The 26,044-nt window shown below is 37.9% G+C and overlaps 1 protein-coding gene across 22 annotated transcripts in view; it reads left to right on the top strand.

Annotated features, from left to right (window-relative positions):
* The window catches only part of PEX5L (peroxisomal biogenesis factor 5 like), a 256,185-nt gene that overhangs the window by 60,732 nt on the left and 169,409 nt on the right, over window positions 1–26,044 (top strand). For 16 of the 22 annotated variants that reach the window (XM_021071218.1, XM_021071224.1, XM_021071227.1 and 13 more), the window contains one exon: window positions 836–907. The exons of the other annotated variants lie outside the window; for them this stretch is intronic. In XM_021071218.1, the coding sequence (XP_020926877.1) occupies window positions 836–907 (72 nt within the window). The remainder of the gene's footprint in view (window positions 1–835; window positions 908–26,044) is intronic. 22 annotated transcript variants of the gene reach the window in all.

Here is a 26,044-nt window from a genome sequence, read left to right as displayed (position 1 = left end):
TTCTTACTAGTCCACTATGGACATACTATGGTTTCTGAAATTATGAGGAAACAACTCATTTGTGATATTTCCTTAACCGTTACACTGGGAGAAAGAAAGAAAGAAAACAAAAAAACAAAAAAACTCAGACATATATCTTTCTCCTGTAACATAGCAATACAATGGTTATCATGATCTGTATCCTTTTCTAACTTTATAACTTTTACTATGGAGAAGATAGATGGGGGAAAATGCCAATAAAGTACATTTTTTAAGTGGTCTCTACTCTTCCAACTTTTCAAAATGCTTAATTTTGAAAATTACCTTGTTTATCTTTTAAAAATTATTTCTAAGTTATTTTTTCCAATGTTAGTTTTCATCAAATTTATATTCAAATATAGAAAATCTGAAGATTTGTTATCTGAGTGGTGTTATTCTTACTTATTCTTAAAAAATATGTAAAGGATTAAAACAAAACATTTAACAGTTGAAGTCTTAAGCATAGTACAGTTACTAAATGCAGTTTCAGTCTATAAGAAAAATGTGCTGGGACTCTTTAAGGAATTGCTTGTTTATCTCAAATTATTAAAGAATATTTTCTAAAAATGTAGAATTGAAAAAAGCTGACAGTATTCAGAAAAGGATTAAAGGTATAATTTGGATGGAAGAGGCTAAGCAGAAGCCAGCAGTTTAATAAAGATATTTGCTTTCATGAGAGATTGACATAAAGAATGATGTATTTTGACTAGTGAACAAGGCTAAGTAAAGACTTTTATCTTTAAAAAGTATTAAGTGGAAATTAACATTTTTAATGGAAAGAAAACTAAATGATCATTTAAAATTATTCTTTCACAAGAAAAGTAAAGAAAAAGGATATGGAAAACTAAGCAGTGATGAAGACCTGGAAATAATTGTTGATCAAAAGCAGGTAAGTGAATGCTTACATACATTTTCTACTGTTGCATTGTAGATTTTTGACAATTGAAGCCCTTTGAGCATTCAGCCCTGCCCTGGCAACTATATTAACTTGTCCAGCTGAGGCCTGCATAAAAAGATAGATTTTGAGAGCAGCTAAGCCTCCCCCATACAACACCTCTGATCCACTGACTTCTGTATGATGTAATATCTGTGCCCTGTGTGTAGGAATAATGGAAAATAAAGCAGAGCAAGATAAGACAACTTTTGGAAATTAAAAGCCCCACTAGAAAAATGAACAATGATAATTTTGTTGGGGGGAAAAAAAAGACTTAAACAAGAACCAGAAAGTATATTATTTTGAAAATGAGCAATGCAACCATTAACATAAAACAGTATAATTCAGGGGGAGGGGATGAAAGATTTTTAAAAACTGATAAGTTTAAAATATATCCCCAGTTTTCTTTCTCAGATTGCAATAAATTTAGAAATCATTTTTTAAACAAACAAAAAAAGAAGTTATTTAATATTTTTTTAAACTGCCTGTAATTTGAGAAACATCTAGCTTGGATTTCATATGGGTCCATAAGGTGAAATGAAAACTGCTTAATAGACCATAAACAATGATACACCAGGTAATGGAAGGTATCCAGCTCATGCCACTGAATTGGCATTAGCCCTTAACATCTTTGTTAGTTATCAGGTAGACAAGATAACTGCACATCTATTTCATGTGTAAGTGGCACTGATTCTGAGGGTATGTAAGCTCAGGTGGAGTTAGAGAAATAATTCAAAGGGATCTGAACAGATGAAGAAGTTAGAAAGAAAGCAGTCAGCAAGTTACAGAGAGCCAAGTTGAATTTGGACAATTTCCTAATCATGCAGTTTGTTTTGCATCATGGTGATTGCTTTAAAGGGGCCATTGTGTCGATTTCTGAAAAAAGGGGAAAATGACATCAGAAGATAGCAACTGGGAACAGTTGACTTACAGACTGACTTCTTAGGTCTGAAATAATTGAAGTAACTGAAGTCGTCTTTTGGGGAAAACTGGCCAAGCAAAGCATCTCCCCAGGGGGTGCAGAATATATCCATACTACAGGGTTCACACAACCTACCTTCAAGTTTTTCTTTCCTTATCTTCACTTTCCAGAGTAAATTGTGGTGAAGTGTTGGGTTTGGCCCTGTGTTTCTACTTAGTGCCAAATTGTCAGTTCAATTAATAAGATAAGTGGGACTGGAGCCTGAGTGCTCTGCTGGGCTATTAACTAGCATTTTAACTATGCCAGATTAATTACTTGGGGTATGTGATCTCCATCTCCCACAGATCCTGCCCTGTAGACTGGCATTCTGATGAAACGACTGGACCTCCTTGGCAAAAGAATTCATAAAATGCAGGGAGTTCCCGTCATGGCTCAGTGGTTAACAAACCCTGCTGGTAACCATGAGGTTGCATGTTCAATCCCTGGCCTTGCTCCGTGAGTTAAGGATCTGGCGTTGCCGTGAGCTGTTGTGTGGGTTGCAGACGCAGCTCGGATCCCATGTTGCTGTGGCTGTGGTATAGGCTGGCGGCTACAGCTCTGATTCAACTCCTAGCCTGGGAACCTCCATATACCGCGGGTGTGGCCCTCAAAAAAACAAACAAAAAAAAAGAATTCATAAAATTCAATTGAGTGTATTATGAGAATACACATACCTATACATTTCTCTATGAAAATGAAAAGTTTTTTTTTTCTTCTTTAATCACGTAGAAGTTAAATTCCTACTCTTTTTGTACTTCTTTCATGTCATTTTACCCCCAAAGGTGCTTTGCTTTTCTTCCTTTCTTTTCTTTATTTTCCCCTAAAGCTTCTTTTTGTTTTAAGTGAATTTGGGGATTCAGAAAAAGGTGTCATTGTTCTTTTATTCTCATGGCGCTTTTCTTAAAATGTATATTGTTGTGCCTGAACACATTTTACCAACTGTTAAGGAATCTTTTGAAAAAGAGAACCCACTTTCCTTCTTCTTCAGAAAATAATGCTTTTTTTACTTTGATCAAATGAGGAAGGATTCAGTTTCTCAGTCACTGTTGCCTCTGTTGTTATCATGTTACCTCTGATGCCGTTGGACCAGTTGGCACCAGTTGGCAGTGACCCAGCTTTGCTGAGTCATTCATGTCAAAACATGTTTCAAAAGATGAGTAATTATAAATATGAGTTGGCTTTGATGTTTGCTGTTGGCAGTAAGAGTAGTCCTTCCTTTGGGGGAAGGTTTATTTGGTGTTGATGTAATGAGCAAATACTAGGTTTGAAACAATGACAACGTTGACACCTCAAAGTAAAATATTTGGGAAAACATTCTAATTCGTCTTTATAACACTATGAAAAATTCTTCCTAGGTTTAAGAGATCAACGTTAAAAGTGTATGTGTGTTTATGTGTGGATGTGTATAAATTACAGTTATGTAGTATTGCCTCATCTCATAGATATTATATGTATTTTTGGAGGGGAGAGGAATCCTTATGTTCAATGTAGTCTTCCTATGCCTTTTCAGAAACATAGTAGAAATGTGTTAGTCTAATCTTCATATAATTGCAAAAAGCTTTTTCAGTAAATTGTGCCAAAAGAAAATCTAAAGGAAATAAAATAGTTGGAATGCTGTAATAGGCAGAAGTCTACTAATCTCATTGTCTGTCATTCAGAAGCTGTCATTTTACAAATGCTTTGCTGTTTTATCAGTCATGTGATTTGCAAGTTTTGTACTTCCACAGAAAGCCCACAGTTTTACTTATATAAGAAAATTAATAACAGAAGTAGCACAGAGTATGAGGATTTTGTTCACTCTGGCTGCCCATGTTCAGGGAGGTAAAATGTGATTTCTGTGTTATCTCTACGTGAGAAAAAGTAATTTTGGAAATGTATAAGGTTTTACTCCTAAAAGGCCATATTGTGCTTTTCTCTTTGTAAATTTTAATGGTGAGATTTATTTGAGATACACATTAAAACTTTCCAGAGAATTCTTAAATTAGTGTTGACATCCGAAAACAATAGGAGGTGCCATATAATATGTAATCACACATCCACACACTTCTATGGTCATTTAAATATAAATGTATCATATGGGCAGTGAAGTCTATATTCTCTTCCAGAAATCCCTAGAGTTTTCAAACTTCATGCATAGGAAAGTAATCAAAGGAAACACTGGATAAAAATTTTTATGTCGAAGAAAAAGGGAATTCTTTAGTGGCCTAAAGGATTAAGGATCCAGCATTGTCACTGCTGTTGCTTGGGTCACTGCTGTGGTATGGATTCAGTCCCTGTCCTGGGAACTTGCACATGCCCCAGGCATAGCCAGAAAAAATATTTATGCATCTAAAATCCAGAGATTTGATATAAGTATATACATATATTTCATTAGATGTATACTTATATACCATATATAATATACATATATATAATTATATATATAATTATAATAAAATACATAGAATTAGTTCTATATTTGGCTTTCTAGAATAAATATTGAAAGAAATTTGTATATGTATTTTGGATTATTTTTATAATTTATTAAAATATTCTTTCCCGATTAGAAGAGGATACATCTTGTTTAGGAAAATATTTCATGGACAAATGAATTTCCTTTGAAGTTACTGAGATACCAAGGGTGGGAGTGGGGAAGTAGATAGTCAAGTGATTAAAAACATTAGCACTTTGAATAAATAAATTTATTCTAAGTTACTATTTTTAACTAGAATAGAGTCAACTTAATTAAGGTTTATGATATATGTGCTGGATCAAGATCACTTTTTTCCTAAAATGTTTTCAAATTCCAAGCAGACTTAGAGAAGGTAACCAAGGCTGACACAAAATCATAGAATATTACAATTGTAAAGAGGATATACTTGTAGGTTCAAGCTCTTCAAAATGATTTTTTGTTGTTTTTCTTTTTTAAAAAAATAAATTGTATTTGTAGTGCATTTTTTATTATAGTTGATTTACATGTTCCTTCAATTTCTGCTAAACAGCGAAGTGATCCAGCCACCCATACACACCCCTTTTTTTTTATTTCATTTTCCATCAGGTTCTTACCCAAGAGACTGATACAGTTCCCTGTGCTATACAGCAGGACCCCATCACCCATCCATTCTAAATGAAACGGTCTGCATCTACCAACCCCAAACTACCCATCAGCCCCCCTCTTTTTCTCCTCCCCGCTGGCAAACCTGCCCTACAAGTCCATGATCTGTTTCTTTTCTGTAGGGAAGTCATTTGTGCCATATTTCAGACTGCACATATAAGTGATACCATATGGTGTTTGTCCTTCTCCTTCTGACTTACTTCACTTAGTGAGTGTCTCTAGTTCCAACCATGTTGCTACAAATGGCATTATTTTGTCCTTTCTTTTGGCTGAATAGTATTCCATTGTATATATGTACCACATCATCTTAATTCGTCCATCCGTCAGTGGACATTTAGATTGTTTCTATGTCTTAGCTATGATGAAATGTGCTACGATGAGCATGCAGGTGCATGTATCTTTTTCAATGAAATTTTTTTCTGGACATAAGCCCAGGAGTGGGATTACTGGATCATATGGTAGTTCTACATTCAGTTTTCTGAGGCACCTCCATACTGTTTTCTGTAGTGGTTGTATCAATTTACATTCCCACCGACAGTGAAGGAGGGTTCCCTTTTCTCCACATCGTCTGCAGCATTTGTTGTTTGTTGACTTGTTAATGATGGCCACTCTAACTGGTGTGAGGTGGTACCTCATTATAGTTTTGATTTACTTTTCTGTAATAATTAGTGATGTTGAGCATTTCTTCATGTGCCTGCTGGCCATCTGTATGTCCTCTTTGGAAAAATGTCTCTTTAGGTCTTCCGCCCATTTTTCAGTTGGGTTGCTTGTTTTTTTGTTGTTAAGTGATATGAGTTATTTGTATATTTTAGAGATTAAACCTTTGTCGATTGAATCATTTACAAAGATTTTTCTCCCACTCTGTGGCTTGTCTTTTCGTTTTTTTAAGGGTTTCCTTTGCTGTGCAGAAGCTTTTGAGTTTAATTTGGTCCCATCGGTTTGTTTTTGCCTTTATTGTCATTATTCTAGGAGGTGGATCAAACAAAATGTTTCTGTGATTTATGTCAAAGAGCATTCTGCCTGTCTTTTCCTCTAGGAGTTTAATAGCATCTTGCCTTAAATTTAGGTCTTTAATCCAGTTTGAGTTTATTTTTGTGTGTGGTGTTAGAAAATGTTCTAATTTCATTATCTTACATGTGGCTGTCCCAAGCCATTTATTGAAGATACTATTTTTCTTCCATTGTATGTTCTTGCCTCCTTTGTCCAGAGGTGCTTGGATTTATTTCTGGGCTTTCTATTCTGTTCCATTGATCTATTCTTCTGTTTTTGTGCCAGTACTATAATAGTATGTTGTAGATTGAGTTCATTGTAGGACTCAGAGTTGCAGCTGCATATCATTCAGTGCAATAAGATATGGAAATGTCAAATATCAGCCCATTACAAGGAGAACAAGTGTACATGGATAAGAACCATGATTCTCAAATTTTAGCATCTCAGAATCCCCTTCTCAGAACACAGATTGCTGGGCCCCACCACCAGAGTTTCTGATTTTGCAGGTTGAGTTATGGCCCAAGAGCTTGTATTTCTAAGTCCTCAGTTTATCTCAGATCCCAGACCATACTTTGAGAATGGCTGGGTCAAAGGAAACAACTCTTGCAATGCTAAAGAGAAAAAAATATATGTATGACTTATGATAAATTTGGCATTCTTCAACTAAGTATTACTTGGAAATCTAAAAGCAAGATTATTGACATCCAATGTAATGATGCTGAAAACAAGAAAATCATGGCTATTTACAACTAAAAGTGCCTTCGAAGACCCACAGGTACAGTCTACCTGAATTGCTATCTTGTGGCAGCCTTGTGATCAGAGATATTTCCTTATCTGTAAAATAATACTGTGCATTCTTATTTTTAAAATAATACTCTGCTCTTCCCATCTCTTAGAGTTTCTCTAGGAAGATAAAATTTGCTAAAAGTTCTTTATAAACTGTAAACCATTGTGTCGTTTTAATTAGCTAGTCATCACCTCCTATTAGTCTGCTTGGCCTGCCATACAAAATATCGTAGACGGGGTGGCTTAAACAACATACATTTATTTCTCACAGCTCTGAGGGCTAGAAAGTCAAAGATAAACCCACTGGCATGGGTGGTTTCTGGTGAAGGCTCTCTTTCTGGCTTGTAAATGACCACCTTCTCACTGTATACTCATATCCTCATATGGCAGAGAGAGAGAGCTGTGATCTCTCTTCCTCTTCTTATAAGGGCCCAATCTTCAAGGCATCATTTAACCATTACCACCTCCTTGCAGGCCTATCTCCAAATACAGTCATATTAAGGATTAGGGCTTCAACACATGGGTTTGGAGGGGACATAAATATTCACTCCATAAAACCACCCTACAACCTCAATTTAGCCAAGAGGAACGTTGATACCTAGCATGATGAATCAAGCTGCTCAGAGTTCCTGGTTAGTACAGAGAGAGTACTGGAAGGCAGCCTTCCTTCCTGATGTCCAGCTTTATACACTATCATCCTACACAGCTCTGTGGTCGCCCATTCCTGGTCATCCCAGATGAGAATTAAGAAGCTGTTTTGCTTAACTGCTCTAATTATATAAAATAACTAGTTGATGGAAGTATCATAATTGGCCAATATTTCTTCATTGAACCCTCCAGGGAAACTTTTTCCACCAACACTCCTTAACTGTTTACTTCCCTCTCTGCCTTATGGCTTTGTTAGGAGAGAAATGCCCTTCAAAGCAAATATATACAGAATTAGAGTTGAAAGGTGATTGTTGCCATCTGCTCACCCTCCCCTTCCCTACACAGCCTCCTCCAGGAGATCCTTGACCAGGCATGAGAAGCACCATGGAGAGAGACAACACATACTATTCTTAGCCTAAAACCTTTATGAGAATCTCCTTTTAAATTTATAGAAGCCTTAGCAGAAAGCAATGGAAACTACAATTTCTGTGAAAAAGAAGAGATGAAGTATAGCCACCCCTTTGTGTTTCCAGTAGCGCATAAGCTTTTGAGTAGGATTGTAATTTTATCCTGGTGATTGTTGTGGCAATGAATCCTAAAGAGGAAAATACAGGCCCACATGGAAGAAAGAGAAAAATGGGTTTATAGGAAAAGATATTGATCTTACTTCTGGTACTAACAGTGAGTGTAGTCATGCCACCATCTAAGCAGCTGACCCGATTCTTGGACCCTTAAATAGCGAGAGGAATGGGGGTGATATGTGTCACTGCCTTGTACTCAGCACCATCTGGCCAGTGCTTTTTTTGCCATATCAATGTGGTGAGTTAATTTAAATATAATTCCAATTCCATTTACCTCTGAGGAGACTTATAAAGCATGAGATCCCATCTCTCGGTGTCATGTATAGCATTCTCCCCAGGTACCTTCTTGGAACTCTGTGTTGGTCACCAAGAACAGAAACCCCTCTAGAGCTGCAGAAAAGAGACAAGCTGGGTGGCCTGGAGATTCTGAAGCGGGATACTGTGAGACTCTGGAGGGACCAAGCACATTATGCAGCTGTGCTTGCCTGCATTATGCTCATAGCAGACATAGCCTCATTAGAATTTTCCTCAGGAAAGATTGATAGATGAGAAGTGGATCAATGAAAATATACCCTATCTGTGTGTGAGGAGAGAGACTAAAGCTTTTCAAATGTGCTGTCTGAAATCAGCATCAGAGTAAACAAAGATTCACTGCTGTAGTCCAATCAATGCCATCTTGTCAGCAAAGCTATTTATCATCAATAAATGTTGTACAAGGCATAGGGAAAGTTTTGCACCCAGTAAAATAGAAAAATTACTGGGATAAAGGCATTTTCACCTGCATTTTATTCCTAAATATTACCTGCTTGTATCAAGTAATATGAAAATAGTTCTGAGTTATTGGTTATTGGAAAGGGAACAGAGGTAGAAATCACAGTAATGCAGAGTATCTTTATTTTTTCCTTGTAAACTCACAGTGGTGAGGGGTTTTTTAGTTTTGTCTTTTGCTTTTTGGGGTTTTTTATTTGTTTGTTTGTTTGTTTGTCTTTTTAGGGCCACACCCACAGCATATGGAAGTTCCCAGGCTAGGGATCGAATTGGAGCTGCAGCTCCTGGCCTATGCCACAGTCACAGTCACGCAGGATTCAAGTCATGTCTATGACCTACACTGCAGCTCGCAGCAACACCAGCTCCTTAACCCACTAAGTGGGGGCTGGGATCAAACCCATGTCCTCATGGATACTAGTTGGGTTTGTTACTGCTGAGCCACAATGGGAATTCTGTGGGCTTTTTCGGTTTTTTTACTTCATGCATTTGAATTGAGTGTATGGATTCCCCTAGGCATCACCTCTGTCTCTAGGAAAAATAAAAGGGCAGACCTAATGTCTTAATTTCAGAGTCTTCTGACATGTTACTGAAATCTAAAGGTAGGAGGCCAGAAAATGTAGAGGGTCACTCTTTATGGAGTGACATAGAGGTAGGAAAGAGAGACCTGAAAATGAAGTAGGAGGCCATTGTCCTAATTTCTGATTTTGACTTTGCCACTAACTAAGCAGAAGATCTTGGAGTGAGCAATTTAAGTCCTCCGCGTTTCTGTTTCTTCATCTGTTAAATGGAATAATACCATCTGTCTCAGACGTCTGTTAGGTTCATATGGGGATGCCCCTCCAGAGAGCTTGTGTCCAGCTCAACCTCTCTTGGTCAGAGCCAAGTCTAGAATCCAGGGCCTCTGGTTTGTCTAATGCTCTTTCTCCAGCATCTCACGATTCCTGAGTGTCACATTGGTTGTAAATTACATTTACAACATTTCCTCTGTAAATTACTTATTCCCACTGCTTTGCCAGTAAGCAGTCTGCATGCCCTCTGTAAGACTCTAGTCTGGTGCCCTTTCATGGCTGCCAACTCCTCTGCTGCTGCATGTGTTGGCCATGGTTATGTCTAACAAAATTGTTACACAGTGGTTAAGAGCAGCACTTTCTGTCAGGAATCTGATTAAAATCTGAATGAAAATAGGCTACAGTCACATAGTAGCTATATTGTCCTGGAAAAATTAACCAGCCTTTCTGAGCCTTAGGCTGCTCTACTATAAAATGAAGAAAATACTGTCTACTTCATGAAGAGGCTGTTAAGATAAATAAGTTGCTGTATATAAATTCTTAGCAAAGCGTGTGGCATGAAATAAGTATTTTATACAATATCAGGCACTGGAGTGGATGAGTGGCAGGAGTTGATGGTAAAACCCTTAGATTTATTAGGTGTAGAATCCCCTTGTATTTCTTCAGGACTGAGTTATAATATTTCTAAACAATAAAGTCTCTTCTGAGGTACTAAGTACAAATGCCTCCTTGGATCAACAAAGTACAGAAATGAGGGGAATAGACTGTGTATAAGAAAAATACGGAGTGAAGAGGACAGTGGCTAATGTCACAAGCTAGAAGGGGCACACACCTACCAGCTCCAGCTAATTGCTGTCTTGCTGAAAATGGGCTCAATATCACCACATACATGAAATTTTTCAAGAGAAACAATTAATATGCTCCTTTTTACATGTTTAAAATCAATTTTAAAATTGTATAATAATATGTAGTCAAATAAGTCAGTCTGGGTCTGTATACAGCCCTGAGATTCCAGTTTGTGACCTGTTATTCCCAGACTCTAAGATCAAAGAAGAGTAGGAGGCTGGCCCGGGGCCAGGAAGGCCTCTGCTCTCCCCCTATTTCTCTCCTGTTTTACAGCTTCTCCTTTAGACTTAACCTAGTTGTCAACCTGGTTTAAATAATGGAGATAAAGAGAGTTCCCATTGTGGCTCAGCAGTAATGAACCTGACTAGTATCCATGAGGGCACGGGGTTTAATCCATGGCCTTGCTCAGTGGGTTAAGGATAGAGTGTTGCCATGAGCTGTGGTATAGATTATAGACATGGCTCAGATCCTGCGTTGCTGAGGCTGTGCCATAGGCTGGCAGCTGCAGCTCTGATTCAGCCACTAGCCTGGAAACTTCCATGTGCTGTGGGTGTGCCCCTAAAAATAAATAAATAAATAAATAAATAAAAAGTTAAAATATAATCATCTAGTGGACTTCAGTCCCCTGGAGGTTCAAGTACCTCACAAGGGAACCAGTTAAACTAAAATGCAAAAAATCCCCATTTGATAAAATGAGGTCAGGTAAAGATAAGCTGATATTTCCTCCTATTCAAGACTTTTACCACCTCCTAGTCTTACCACTCTAGCATCTCAGAGAGTAATCAAGGGACCAGCCCTGTAGAATAATAGGCACTTAGCTTTCTTCTACCAGTCCATCTTCACCAGTTTTCCAAATAGTAGTACAAACCACAGGGCTTGGTTAAAAACTGTAATCACTGAAAGACCATGAGTTAGCACTTCAAGTTCACCAAATATCTTAAATGCCATTATATGTCTTTATTTTAAGATATTAATGTACAGTCTATGTTTATTACATGCAGCATAAAAAACTGGACTTTCAAGTTGGAAAAATATATAGATGTCAAGTAATTTTCAAATAGCCCATTTTTTAAAACCTAATGGGAAAAAGTTCTGGCAGCATGTTTTGTCACTGAGAAAAATAAAATACAAAATCGAAATGACATGAGCTGACATGCTGTGTGTAAGAATGATGTGATATATGAAAATAACATCCAAGGACAACAGTGCTTGAAACACAGCCATCTGGAACACAACTTGAAAAGAAACCATTCAGCCTTTCACTATGGAAAGTTTGTTGTGCTCTTACTGGTTTTGATGTTTGGGGATTTGTTTTTTTAGTGGTGGTGTTGTTTTAACTAGATTCATATGGTCAATTGGAAAACTATAAACATTAGAGCTGGAAGGAATTTCAGAAGATAATCTAACCCAGTGGTTTTAAGATCACACTCCATGGAACCCAGCCACTTTGAACAGAGGAGCGTATCTATGTATGCGATAATTCCCCTTAGAGAGCAAGTTAGCCCTTAGAGGTGCAGACAAACTTTGTCTGATGAAAGGGTGCTGCTGCTAAGAAGTTTAATTATATTGGTTCTAGTTCAACCAGAATAAGTTGAGTCGGTATAAGGAAGCAGCTTGATTGTGTCACTAGGCTATTTTATGTTGCAGGAAATATTAGAATTCAGATCTGCAGCCACTAGTCTTGGCTTCATTCATCTACCCCATAACTGCCTTCCTAAATTAAACTGCTTCTTAGCCTTTCTTCTAAGCCCCCTCATGCTGGAAAGCCAAGCATACCAGTCAAGCCAAAAACATCACTTGAGAGGAGTGTGTATTTCAAGTGCACAGCTAACTCTATTAAATTTATCTGATCTTTATGAAAGGCTGTCTATATGAAGTGCTTTCTACTTCATAAAGAGGTCTCCCAAACTTTGTGACAATTTCCCAGTATATATCAGGCACAGATGTTAAAGAGTTTTAAAGTGGAATTTGAATCTCCTACAATCCTCCTAACGAGATTAGCAATGTGTTTCCTCCATGTTGAAGCAGATGGTTTTCCACAGCTTATCTCTCAAGTCTTCTCTACCTGGATCAGCTTATCATCTCCCTTTCATCTCCACAATCCCTTTCCCTGGGGACTGTGAACTAGGCCCACAGTTCAACATCTAGCTTCCTGGTCCATCCATTCTGAAGTGAGCTGCCAGCACTTTGTCTAATGAACCTGCATGTGACCTCACTGATTACTGATTCTATCCATGTCTATTGTCATAAGGGCTTTGAAATAAGTGGTGGGTAGAAACATTTATACTGAAATGATTTATGTTACAAATTCAAAATATGTTCAATGAAAATGACTAAGTAACAGACATATCATACAATTGTTTTTTTTCCTTTTTTGATACTTAAAGTGGAGAGAGAGTTTGGAGAGTAACTTCCCTTTCTTCTCTCTGACTTTGGCCCTAGATGTTTGTATATGCCATTGCTCTGACCTTTTCATTTCTGTGGTTGTGCTTTTATTTCTCTCTCATCCAGATTTTGCATTATGTATCTTTTCCTTTCTGCTCAACCCCACTCTCTGGAATGTGTTTCTTATTCTGACACTGCATATATAAGGTTTGACAGAAACACAGTTCCTGCAAACCTGCTTTGAATAAAAAAAAAGTCCCATTGCTTCCTTTTCTTTCTTCAAAACAAGTCTGTAATTCTGTCATTTCCATTTTTAGTCATTAATTTTTCACATGGTCTACCCCTAATCAGAGTGAATACCACTTCCTTCCTATCCTATCTTGTGATCTAGGAAAAACATGTGCATACACAAATGATCATTCAGTACAATTGTTATTTATTCCTCATTGTAGTATTTTTTGGCCAAATGATCTCATTCTTGAAATATATGAGTAAGCGACTTATTAAAGAAATGGTGGTGAGAGAACGTACCATCTCGGCTTTGTGCTGGATGTTCTGAATAGAAAAAAACATTCATTCATCACTTTTTTCTAACAAAATTATCTCATTTGTATAATTTGTGAATAATTAATGAATTCTTGTTGTAGAAAAACACTAAGCATAGAAGGAGTTTTCTTCCATTCAAAGGTTGTCCAATTATCACTTCCCTACACTCTCAGCTTCTATCTTTAAACTTTAAATGTGTCCCCAAAGTTGACACATTAATTTTTGTGAACTATGGGAGTAGTTTCTGAAAAAGAAATGAGTGATGGTGCATCAGATGATGGATTTTTTTAAATCAAATTGTTTAGTACAGAATAAAACAAATTGAAGCTCACAGATAGGCTTAGTTATTCTTAAACTTTTAAGCCATAAACATAAAACCTTGGAAACAGTGCATTTAAAAAAAAAAAAAAAAAAAAAAAAGAAGAAGCGTAGTTTCCGCTGTGGTACAGCAGGTTATGGAGGATCCAGCATTGTCTCTATGGCAGTGTGGGTTTAATCCCTGGCCCAGCACAGTAGGTTAAGAATCCAGCATTGCTGCAGCTGTGGCATAGGTCGGATTCAATTCCTGGCCTGGGAATGCACTTTTTGGATGCAGCAAAAAGAATAAAATAAAATAATATAGAAGCAATTTGCTTTTCACTAAATGAATGAGCAGTCTTACCCTTTCACCTAAATTCTAAGGAACTTGATTTAAAATAATTCACTTGTGGTTTTTTGAACCACAGTAGCCATGCAAGACATGCATAGGCACCAACACTGCTTGACTTACATGTGATACACCCTCAAAACATGAAGAGAACATGCTGCCGCTCCCTGTCTACCAAATACAATGCAAAACTCCTCACTTGGGCTTGTAGGCCATGTGTGGTCCAGCCCTCAATGACCCTGTTATCCTCACCCAGTGCCACCTCAACTCCACACCCCATTCATACTGAACAACTTGAAGTACTCCAAGTGGGTAACACTCTTTCTCCCCTTTTGTCCTGTGCATGTGTGTGCATTTATGATACACATCACAAATCTTCTAATATATCTCCTAGGAGTGGAAGGATATAGATGGAGGAACGGGGCCTCCTCATGTTTCTGCTACAGACTTTCACCTTTAAGAATTCAAATGGTAAGAGAGGAGAGAGAGAATGAACAAGGCCCTCTTGGCTCTACAGACAGATAGACTTCCTAAGTCCTATAAGGGTGGGGGCAAGTGAGGAGGTGTGGAAAAAGGCAAAATCCAGATAAAGCCTTTTCCTCAAAAAAAGAGGGAGCAAATTGGAAAACAGAAAAAAATCTAAGAATTTATTGTTTATAGAAATGTGATATGCAAACAGTTTTGCTGTGTATCATCTGGGGCTTGGTTGTGGGGAGAAATTTTAGTTACATTTAGCGTGTTTATACCTTTTATTGCTCTAATGAAAACTGGGGCTTGATTCTGTCCTGTGCCAAGGTCCTTCCTCTCACACGATACATGAGGGAGGGCAGTAGAGAGCCTACAGAACCAGCTCAAGGGATTTCAGCAACATTCAACTTAAAATATTCAGGGGAGACAACTCAGCAGGGAATCATCCATTTAAAAACTGGTTCTAAGATAAACCAAGCAAAATTAAATTGCCTTTTTTTAATTAGTAGTAACTTAAAATAACTTCTAAAGATACATGAGATGCTGCTTTTGAAAAAAATAACATTACTTTGATGGAAATGATCTAACCTCTACTTCATTCAATTATTTTACAAAAACTTCTTAATAGCCTATTTCTTGCCAGGTGTTTGCCAGATACTGTGACACAGCAATGGCGTAAACACAGGCACAGTCTTTAGGAAGCCAACAGCACGGTGTGGCGCGTCAGTCAAAAAGCAGTTATGGTGCAGGTGCTATAAGCAGAGCTGGAACCAAGGACTTGAGGAGGCACTTGGGATCCCCAGGCCTCTAAGATGTGCATTATTTCCCGGTCATGGTCCTGAAAGAGTTACAGTCTTCCTAGGATTCATCATATTCCCAGGATAAGACGTGGGTTTGGGGAACAAGAACCAAAGATGTTTTTAGAGCCTGACTACTCAAAGAGAAGTTCATGGACCAGTAGCAGCAGCATCAACCTGGAATTTGCTAGAAATTCATTCTCTGAGTCCCAGACTGAATCAGAGTCTCTAGGAGCAGGGTCCAGGAATTGGCTCTGATGCTCCTTCCAGGGAATTCCTCTCCACACTGTGGTTTGAGAAGTACTGTTTTAGATTATTCAAATGTTTGGTGTGAAGAAGGAATTAGTTATTATTTTGGTAAAGACATTAAACTTTTATTTCCTAGGACTGCAAAAGAAAAGGAGTTAAGACAAGCTAAGAATTTAAACCCTTTATTTGAAAGTCCCTAACCTTGCAAATATTCCCTCCCAGCTTCGTTCATTAAAGTGAACCTACACAGTAATCAGTCCTGTGACCCAGGTTTACATAAAATATAGATGATAGTAACCAAGAGCTAAAACTTATTAACCTAATCTTTTCTAAGCTTAAACCACTTTTGTTTTTAATGGTCTGTAGCATATGGAAGTTCCTCAGCCAGGAATAAAATTCAAGCCACACCTGCAGCAACACCAGATACTTTAACCCACTGCGTTGGGCCAGGGATTAAACCTGCACCTCCCAGAAACCCAGGCTCCTGCAGCTGGAGGTTTAATGCACTGTGCCACAGTGGGAACTCCTTAAACCAATTTTATTTAGAGATTAATAACTACAGACTTATATAACATTTACTGTGTGCTATATTCTGTTCTAAACATTTTGTATATTAGGTCATTTAATCTTCCCAATAAATCCATGAAGTAGATACCATCATCCCCATTTCCAACCACACACTAAGGCATGAGGAATTTTATTCCAGGCTGCTGCATTGCACACTCCCAAGGAGATATGCTGTGCACACAGTCTGTGCAGCTGTACATGACTACCCTAGATCCAGTGAGTTCACAGTTAGGAATTTATCCTTTCCTCATGCTTCCCTGACTTATCAAGGAGTTCTGTTCCTATCTTGATTGTGGTAGGAATGTAAAAAGGTAAAATCTGAGAAAGGCTTTCTGTTTGTAAGAGAAAGATGTATAGAATAAAGAAAAGCATGAATCAATTAAGATGAGTAAGTTGAGAAAGAAATATTCTCCCTCAAAAGACACTGTTCTTTGTGTATGTGTATGTAGGTGAAAGAGAGGGGAGAGAGAAATAGAGACTGTGGATAGATAGCCATAAACACACATACACAAAAACAGACCTATGAAAACGGGTGCTTGCTCAGTCCTTGGATACACACACACTTCTGAGGCCGTTGGGACCTTTCAGTGTGCTGAATAGTAGCACCGGGTGACAAGGCAGCCTTGCGAGGTAACCAGTAAAAGGCATACTGCATTGGGATTGCCTCATGTGTTCAGGTTCTTCCACCTGAGGTATGTCTCATGATATGTTAAATCCTTACTTCATGCCTAGAATTACCATTGGGCTCACCACATTTGAAAAATTCCATGCCTGAGACAAGACAAGAAAGCCCATGGCTTCAGCATTTGTTGAGTAGCTTCCCATTACTGGAGTAGATTGCTGTGCTCCAAAAATGTCACTCCGCCGCCAGCTGCCTCACAGGGGCTGACCTTTCTTCTTAGGCTGAAGTCCCTGCTGAACAGTTCACTAGAACTGGTTTATCTCGGGTCATTGGCAGATCTCCAGTTTCCCTGCCTGTCCATCTAGAAGAGTGGTCTGAGAATTGATATTCTGTCACCCGTTCAGATTTTGACTGGCACAACTCTGCCCCTCTAAGCTCCTGGTAATTCCTGCATCCTCCCCAAAGCAGCACCCAGCCTTCCTCCAAGAGCCTTACCTGTGGGTGCTAAAGAGCTAACAGTCACCCTTGGGGTCCATTCTCACTGGTTACTCTGCTTATGGTATACAAAACCCTCCTCAGAAACTTGGAACAAGATCAAAAATATCACCCACACTCCCAAGGATTTTTCGTTTTCCATACTTATTTTTGCATAGTCATAAGCATAATTTAAATTTTTTGCATAGTTGCAGTTAGTATGCATTCAGTTTTGTTTCTGCCTTTTTATGTAACGCTATACCAGACTCATTTTCCCACATCATTATTTAGCGATTATAAATATCATTTTAATGGTTGCCTTATATTGAATCAAGGTGATCTTTCCACATGGTTTTTTCCTCACAACTTCCCCTGGCTTATACAGTGACCATCCAAATTTTTCCCTCCTTTTTTAAGGATGCAAGTTATCAAATTAAAAAGGGAAAGAAGGATTGCCAGAAAATCATGTACATTGCCAGGATTAGACATATACTGACTTACCATGAATTATGCATGTGTATGGGAATATATATATTGTAATATTTCCATATCCCTACTGCACCTTTAAATATCACTGGAGATGCCACCACAAACATTGCACGGCTCTTATAAAACCTCAAGTTTAAATCACATCCTACATGGCAGTTATATGGGGTTCTGCTTCCTCAGGCTGACCACAGCCGAATCACAAACATGGATTTGCATAAATTTGGTTTGCATGAATTTTTAAGATTGCTGAGAAGGGAAATTGACTAAATATTGTTAGAGCCACAGATAACTTGGGATATAATTTACTCTGGTACCATATGTATTGAGGACACAGATGTATGGACCCACTAGGATATTCCTATGCCAAACAAATACATAGGCTTAAAGATCTATATTGAATATAGTTCTTATATAAATGAGGTAATAGACTTAAGTCCTATGACTTCTTCATGTTGCAAGGCAATGATAAAAAGAAGTAATTGTTAATGTATTTTAGAATATATAGTCTTTCGGAGTTCCTTTCATGGCACAGTGGAAACGAATCCGACTAGGAACCATGAGGTTGCGGGCTCAATACCTGGCCTCCAGCGGGTTGAGGATCCGGTGTTGCCGTGAGCTGTGCTGTGGGTTGCAGACACGGCCTGGATCTGGCATTGCTGTGGCTGTTGCATAGGCCAATGGCTACAGCTCCAATTAGACCCCTAGCCTGGGAACCTCCATATGCTGCGAGTTTGGCCCTACAAAGACAAAAAGACACACACACACACAAAAAAATATATATATATATGTATATATATATATATATAGTCTTTCTAGACTTTATATATACATTCTAGATTTTAAATTTTTTGCTCTGGTTCCAAAATGTAAAATTCTTACATCAATGCAGATTCAAGGAGTACACAAAGTGCCCATTTTAGCTCCAGTGGGGATGCTATGATTCAGGTTTCTGGCTTTGCCAATGACGTTCTCCTTGACCTTGAGCAAATCTCTAAGCCTTGATGTCCCTATCAGCACAGTGATATTTTCGTTACTTATATCTCACAAGAATTCTGGAAGAATTTCTTAAAGAAAACTAAAAAAGAAAAAAAAATCATCTGAGCCACTCAAGAAGCTTACTTCCAGTGAATAAATCCAAAATAGTATCATCTTTAAGGAAGCCATTCACTAAGGCTATAAATCAATCTCTGTGTCGAAGAGCAATTTATTTTTTTTTCTTTCTTTCTTTCTTTTTTTTTTTTTTTTTTGTCTTTTGTCCTTTTAGGGCCGCACCTGGGGCATATGGAGGTTCCCAGGCTAGGGGTCTAATGGGAGCTGTTGCTGCCAGCCTACACCGGAGCCACAGCAATGCCAGATCTGAGCCGCATCTGCAACCTACACCACAGCTCACGGCAACGCCGGATCCTTAACTCACTGAGTGAGACCAGGGATCAAACCTGCAACCTCATGGTTCCCAGTCAGATTCATTTCCTCTGCGCCATAACAGGAACTCCAAAGAGCAATTTAAAAATAAAATCCCCTGTAGAAAAATGAATACATCCAGAACTATTACTTTTAGATCAGTGATACTTAGGGAGGCAGGCAAATTGTGGCTTCATTTTATGAATTTATAAGTGGTAGAATTACATGGCCTTTCCTTTAGAATGATTCTTCTGATAACTTTTCTCTCTAGTCATAATGAGAGAAAAGATGAATAATTTTTCATGTTTATGTTTTCTAGCTGTCTTGAAAATATGATATAAATATAAAGTTCTAGAGAAATAACATTTATCTAGTGATTCTATTTTTTTAAATGAGCAAAATTTTTTTCTACAAAAGTAAAACCTATGCTGAAGCTTCTAAACTCTAGGAGTCAAGAAATAGCATATTCCAAGTCAAAGCAATGTATTTCTTCCCCAAGACTAGAAAAAGTCCTCCTCAATGAATTTTGTTAACACCTGAGATTTCTTTAAAATAAAAATGGAAAGTATGCAGAGTTCATAATGACTCTTTAGCAGAAAAGTCACATAATATCTCTCAAAATACAGTGAAACCAAATTAGTTTCAGCCAAGTGCCAAAGAAAAAGAAAACTTCCTTTCCTGTAGTAAGTTGACATTTAGAACCACTCTGTATAGTTTTGAAAGGAATCACACCCTCTGTCAATAAGATGTATTTGGAACAATTATTTTGGGGTACCATGGTGGGAAAATGTAGTAACCACCAATGAGTTTTTATTATTCTTTCTTATTTAGAAATCTGCTTCTGACATCACAGGAAGGCTTGTGATCAGTTTCCTTAGCCTATCAGAAAGGAAAAAAATAATCCAAAAAATATATATAAGGTTTAAAGTTTATGGTGAGGCCAGAGTTGGGGGACTGGGTGCAGAGAATTTAGTTGTCGGCTTGTGAACAGGTCATTTTAAACACATGCACAAGCATGGCAGATGAGATTAGTGAAGTTGGGTGGATCAAACTTTGTACCCCAACTTGTCCAATATAGTCTCCTTATGACAGGAAGAGGGGTGAGAATAAAGGGAATTAACTGTGTGCCAGACTACAATCTGAGAGGTATTATTATTATGCCAGTTTTTCAGAATGGGAAAAAAAAAAGCTGAGAAGGATTGAGAAACTTGAAAATAGTCACATAACTAGTAAAGCAGCAAAAATGGAGTTGAAATAAAGTCTCCCTCCAAAGCCCATGCTCTTCCTGCCAAATACGTTCCCACAAATCATTAAGAAAACTAAACAGCAATGCATTTTGTTTAAAAAGATAGAGTCATTATGGGGTTCCCATTGTGGCTCAGCAGGTTAATAACCTGACATAGTTTCTAGGATATGGTTTCAATCCCTGGCCTTGCTCAGTGGGTCAAGGATCCCAAATTGCCACAAGCTGCAATGCAGGTCACAGATGTGACTTGGATCCAGTATTGCCATGGCTGTGGCATAGGCCCCAGCTATGGCTCCAATTCAACCCCTGGCCTGGAAACTTCCATATGCTGAAGGTGCAGCTATTAAAAAAAAAAAAAAAATACAGTCATTAGTTAGTGTATCTTGCCTACCATCCATGGGAGTTTAGATAAAAAGAGACTTCTTGAAGAAAAAAAAAGAAAAATATTTTGTCGTCCCCATTGTGACTCAGTGGGTTAAGGACCCGGTGTTGTCTCTGTGAGGATGTGGGTTCCATCCCTGGCCTCGCTCAGTGGGTTAAGGATACGGCCTTGCCTTAAGCTGTGGCATAGGCCTCAGCTACAACTCCTATTTAAGCCCTAGGCTTGGAACTTCCATGTGGCACAGGTGCCACAGATGGCAAAGAGAAAGGTGGGGCTGGGTCAGGGTCAAAACAAAGGCCCTACTGGTCTGCTTCATAATTGCCAGTCCTTTTTTGGAGATTCTTTGGAAGAAGCCAAGTGCTAAAAAATGAAAGTGAGTAGGCAGGGTTCTCATGAAACACAAGAAACAAATAAAAATGAAGAATGTAGTGTCCTATTTCCTATAGTTGTTTGCACACAACTATGCTTATATTTACTCATAATTGGCCTAAAGGTAAATTGTACAGGAAAAATGGCTCATTTCACCAGATTTTTCTCCCATTCTGAGCACCAAAGCTCCTACATTCATAGCAGATTTTTTTCACTATTAGCTAATTCCTGAGTTTGTTCTTATAGAATTATTCTTTAAGTAAATCTCTCCAAGGCAGATGCAAAAGAACAAAAAAGAAATCTCTTTGTAACTTAAGAAGCAGCAAAGTTCCGTAGTAACTAGAAGAGATCACCCCTCACATCCCTTCTGGGATTTATGGAATTAATAATGTCGGGAAACACAAAAGTTAAAATTTTTTATAATTTTTCTAGAAGACTAGAGTGGAAAAAGTGGGTTATTTTGCAACATGTTGCACTTTGGGGAATATTTTGAGTCTCTTGCCCACTTTTAGTTTCATTAGTTACTCAACATTTGCTTTCTCACTGTATTCATATTGGTTGACCATGGTCTTCTTTTCCAGCTCTTCCACATGCTTCATGATTTGCTGCACGTTGGTCTTTGAGTCTCTTCCTCAGAGAGACTGTTTGTTCTTTCACTTTTAGTGGAATGAGTTTCCCAACATCATTCCACTATTTCCATCCTGAGTCGTGGCGAGGTCCCCAGCGCTCACATGGAGAGAGAGAGATGGGCCATGTAGAAACATTCCTCACAAGACTGGGGAAGCCAACTTAAACTTATAAAAGATGCAGCCTTCTACTTTCTCAAAACAAAACAAAATGACATGTTTTAATGTTAAGTAGATCAAGAATTTTTATTAAATAATGCAGACCTCCTTGATTATACCTGCATACAAATAGATTAAATCGTATCAGAGGCAGACTCTTTAAATAAAAATGACTATGCCACTTTGTGTCACACTTAGGTTATTCAAACCACTTTGTTTCACTGGTTTCACTTTTATCATCATCATCACAAATTCTTGAGCACCCACCACAGACTAAGTACCATTGAACATGTTCCTGTTCTTGAGAAGCACGTGTTCTCTATATATTTATGACATTAATGCCTAAACACAATGGCTTAAACAGAAGAAGCTTATTTATCTCTCGCTTCAAAAGAAGTCTAGAGTTTCACTGTCCAGGGCTGGTATAGGAGCTCCCCAAAGTCATCAAGGATTCATGCTTCTTCCAGATCTTGGCTCCTCTAGACCTTGAAAGAAGTTCTACTCCATATATTCCAAAATGGCTACTGAATCCCCATCCATTGTCTTGCCCAAGAAGCAGAAAAGAAGAAGGTAGGGAGAGAAGGGCAGGGACTTCTAGTCCTCCTTTTTTATCCCCTTTCCCTTTTCTTTTATTCACTCCTTTTCAGAAGACTCCCCAGAAGTTCCATAGAGTCCTTTAACTTATATTTATTGCCCAGGACTTAGTCATATGGTCGCAGCTGGCTACTGGAGAGGGAAATAGAGAGTCATTTATTCTGCATGGTAATATGTCCACCTAAAAAGCATGTTACTAAGAAAAGAAAGATCTTGGGGTAGAAAACTAGCAATCTCAGCCATGAATGTCCTTCTAAAATTGTCAAAAATAAATTTCACCTCTGAATTCAATGACAAAGGAAAATAGCACATATCACACATTTTTCAAATTTTTCTTAACAATTTTATCTTACAAAGTCACAGAGCCCAATATTGTTTAACTAAGGTGTGGGTAGGGAAACAAGAAAAACTGTTTTTAGGGAATATGCACAGTATCTGCAGTGATGTCTTTAGCATTTAGCAATACAAAAGGAAATAGACTCACTTGTGCATATTCTAAAATAAGAAAAGGCCAACAGTCCTTGGATCTTGTGGGATTAATCATTTCAGTGCAATCTGATACCCTTTGCCATTAGGTAACACACATTTTGGTCCAGGCCCTTTCTCATGTTTTCATATTTTCGAATGCTCACCAGTTTTATCTCAGCCTTTCCTATTTGTCACTCACCTCATCAGTTCCTTAAGCTCCCCTACACAGATGTTTCATTTGCTTGTCTCCTAGGGACATATGGTATCAGTGAGGGGAATGTTATCATGATCTTACTTTTGTCTCCTCCATGTTTTAGTATACATTTTCAGCTAGATTCTAAGTGCCTCAATAGCTGTCTAGTCTTGGCTCCTGCATTAGCCCCCATAGTGTTTACTGGGGTTGTTGTGTATGTAACAGGCCCTTTGTAGATGCTCTCAGAATAAGTAAAAGATGTGAAAAGATAGGAAAAAAGGATTTTTTTATACAAGGCTGCCCTAATGGTCCAGCAAGTTTGACTCTGAGCCATTCTGAGACCCGCACCACGGGGCAGAAGGAAAGGAGCGAAAGTGACCTACACGTAAGGAAGCTGTCAGCACAACTCAAGTGCCACTAACTGAGAAAGTTTAGATGGCAGTGGGATTTCAGGCAGTGCTCTGCATTTCAGCCACTATTACACACTACTGAGGAACACAATACTGAGGAACTCATCCACTTACAGCAAACCCTTAGCAAAGGCTGATGGTTCAGGGAAAGGGACTGACAAATGGTTAGGAGAGGTGTCAGGGTCTCAGTCAAGATGAAGACAGGGTCCCAGGAGCAAATGATGGTGAAACCCAGTAGCACAGACTGGGCCTACATTGCCAGCCCTCACAAGGAAGAAACAATATCTTATGCATCTTGATGTCCCCAGCACCTTAGCATTTCTCCTGCTCCCAGTAGATTTTTAATAAATGTTTGTGTCTCTAGATCCTTTGTCCATAACCATAAGACTACTCCTGACTCCACCTTGCTGACAGAATGAAACTGCTAATTCCTCCTACCTTTGAGGACTCCATTGGTTTCACCTTGTTTGAGGAAAGTAACGTGGAGCAGTGGGGTGAGAAGGCAGCCTGCCCCCAACTTTGGTTCTTTACTTGTACTTGAGAACAAAACACCATACACCCTGCTGTGGATGACAGTCCAGCATTAACACAGGCAACTTTGTGTGCAGTTCTACCAGATACGCTATGTGAAAATAAAGACTTCATGGCCTCTAAATTTAAAAGATAGCAATTGGCTGGCCTTTAAATTTTTTTTTTAAGGGAAATAATTTCTGGTACATTCATAATATAGAATACTACCTGCAACTTAAAGTCACACTGACAGAGTTTATACTGACACACACAAAAAAATGCTTGCAACATATTAAGCAAAACACAAATGCAAGGCAAAAACTGGAAAAGTCCAACTGTTAAAACATGCTTAGCAAAAAAGATTCTAAGGAAACATCCTAAATTATTAAAAGTTATTATCTCTGGATGCTGAATTTTTAAACTACTTTTCTGTTCTTCTCAGTTCTGTATTTTGCAATTCATTAATCCCCCCAAAACAATTTTTTAAAATAAAATACTACAATACTGATTAAAAGTAAAATATAAAGAGAAAGAGCTATACAACTAATCAGACTAGAAATAATGCTGTTCCAAACACCAGTTACAAATAAAGCCATGTGTTTCCTTTAAATAGTAGAGACACAATGGAATTAGAACCAGGAAACTAGGTGTAGGATCTGCTTACTCTTTGTGTGGCCCTTAATTAAATATTATTAAAATCTCTTCCCATGAATATAGATACAATGATTTCTTGTGTTTAAAATCAACATCAGCAACAATGTTTCTTAAAAACGTCTTAGTTGCCAGTTTATATATTTGTGTTAAAATGCATTTTAACAATGAGCTTTAATACTTTCAGCAGCTTCAGATTAATGAGTCCTGTGCTTTCATGGAGAGAACATCTGTGGTAGACATTCCTTTTGTTTATCTAGTACTTTGTATTTTCAGTGATTGGTGGGGATGGGGAATCAGGGAAAGGTAATGTAGCCTGAGCCTACCCAGTTTTACAAATGAAAATATCATTTATAATTTTCCAGGATTAAATTAGTAACTCCTGCAGGGAGGAAATTTCCTTGAGCTCTAATTCTCTCCTTGGCGCCACACACCTAATTGTATTTCTTCCGTGCTGCGTTCCTATTTGTCTCCTCATTCATCTTCTCTGGTGAGATGACAACTCTGTCAGCACCCATTTCCAAATTCTAATCTTCCTCCTTGTAATTTCTCACCTTGCTGACCACAGTCAAACAGAAGGGGAAGCCGAGCTGGTTTTGGCAGGTGCTTTAGATAAAGACTAAACAGAAGCTAAATTCTTACAGGAAGGAAGACAACTTGCTAAATAAGGATTGCATCAGGGTTCTACCTGCTGCTGCTTTTGTGAAGTTTGATCATTTAATAACTTTAGCAAATGTCTGTGTCTCAAATGCAAGGACAGTTTTGAAAACTGAACTTCCAGATCCCTTGCTCTGAAATATAAATCCATGAAATTTATTTGTAACTATGGAAGGTTGAATACATCTTTATTCCTGGATGTTCATGATTTTAATTAAGAATAAGCACCTGATTAATAACAATGTTCTAAATAATAGATCTGATCCCTGTACTTACCATTCATTTTTGTCCTTCTTTCAAAAAACTTTTGATTATAACATGTAAAATATCGCTATTATAAAAAAAATTAGAAACTATAAAGGAAAGGATGCTATTGACTTTGTATCAGTACTTTATATTGTTTTTGCTTCATTTTGGAGAATCAAGTTGCTGAATAGAATAAGCCTTTCAAACAAACCTGGGTTTTAATCCTAACTTGGCCACTTTCTAGCTGTGATTATGGACAGATTTCTTAACCTCCCTAAAACTTTTCTCTGGATGAAATGAGGACAGTCATACCTGCTTCATGCAGTTGGCATGAGGATTAGAAATAATATATCCTTGGCACATAGTAGATAATCAATTAATGGCAACTATAATAATAGCTATTATTATAACCTTTTAAGAGTTTAAGTTTAAACTTTTTTTACAGTATTTTTTAATGCTTAGGAATTTCAATCCC

Source organism: Sus scrofa, chromosome 13 (assembly GCF_000003025.6).
Source record: "Sus scrofa isolate TJ Tabasco breed Duroc chromosome 13, Sscrofa11.1, whole genome shotgun sequence".
NCBI classification, from domain to species: Eukaryota; Metazoa; Chordata; class Mammalia; order Artiodactyla; family Suidae; genus Sus; species Sus scrofa.
This window is presented reverse-complemented; position numbering and strand designations above follow the sequence as displayed.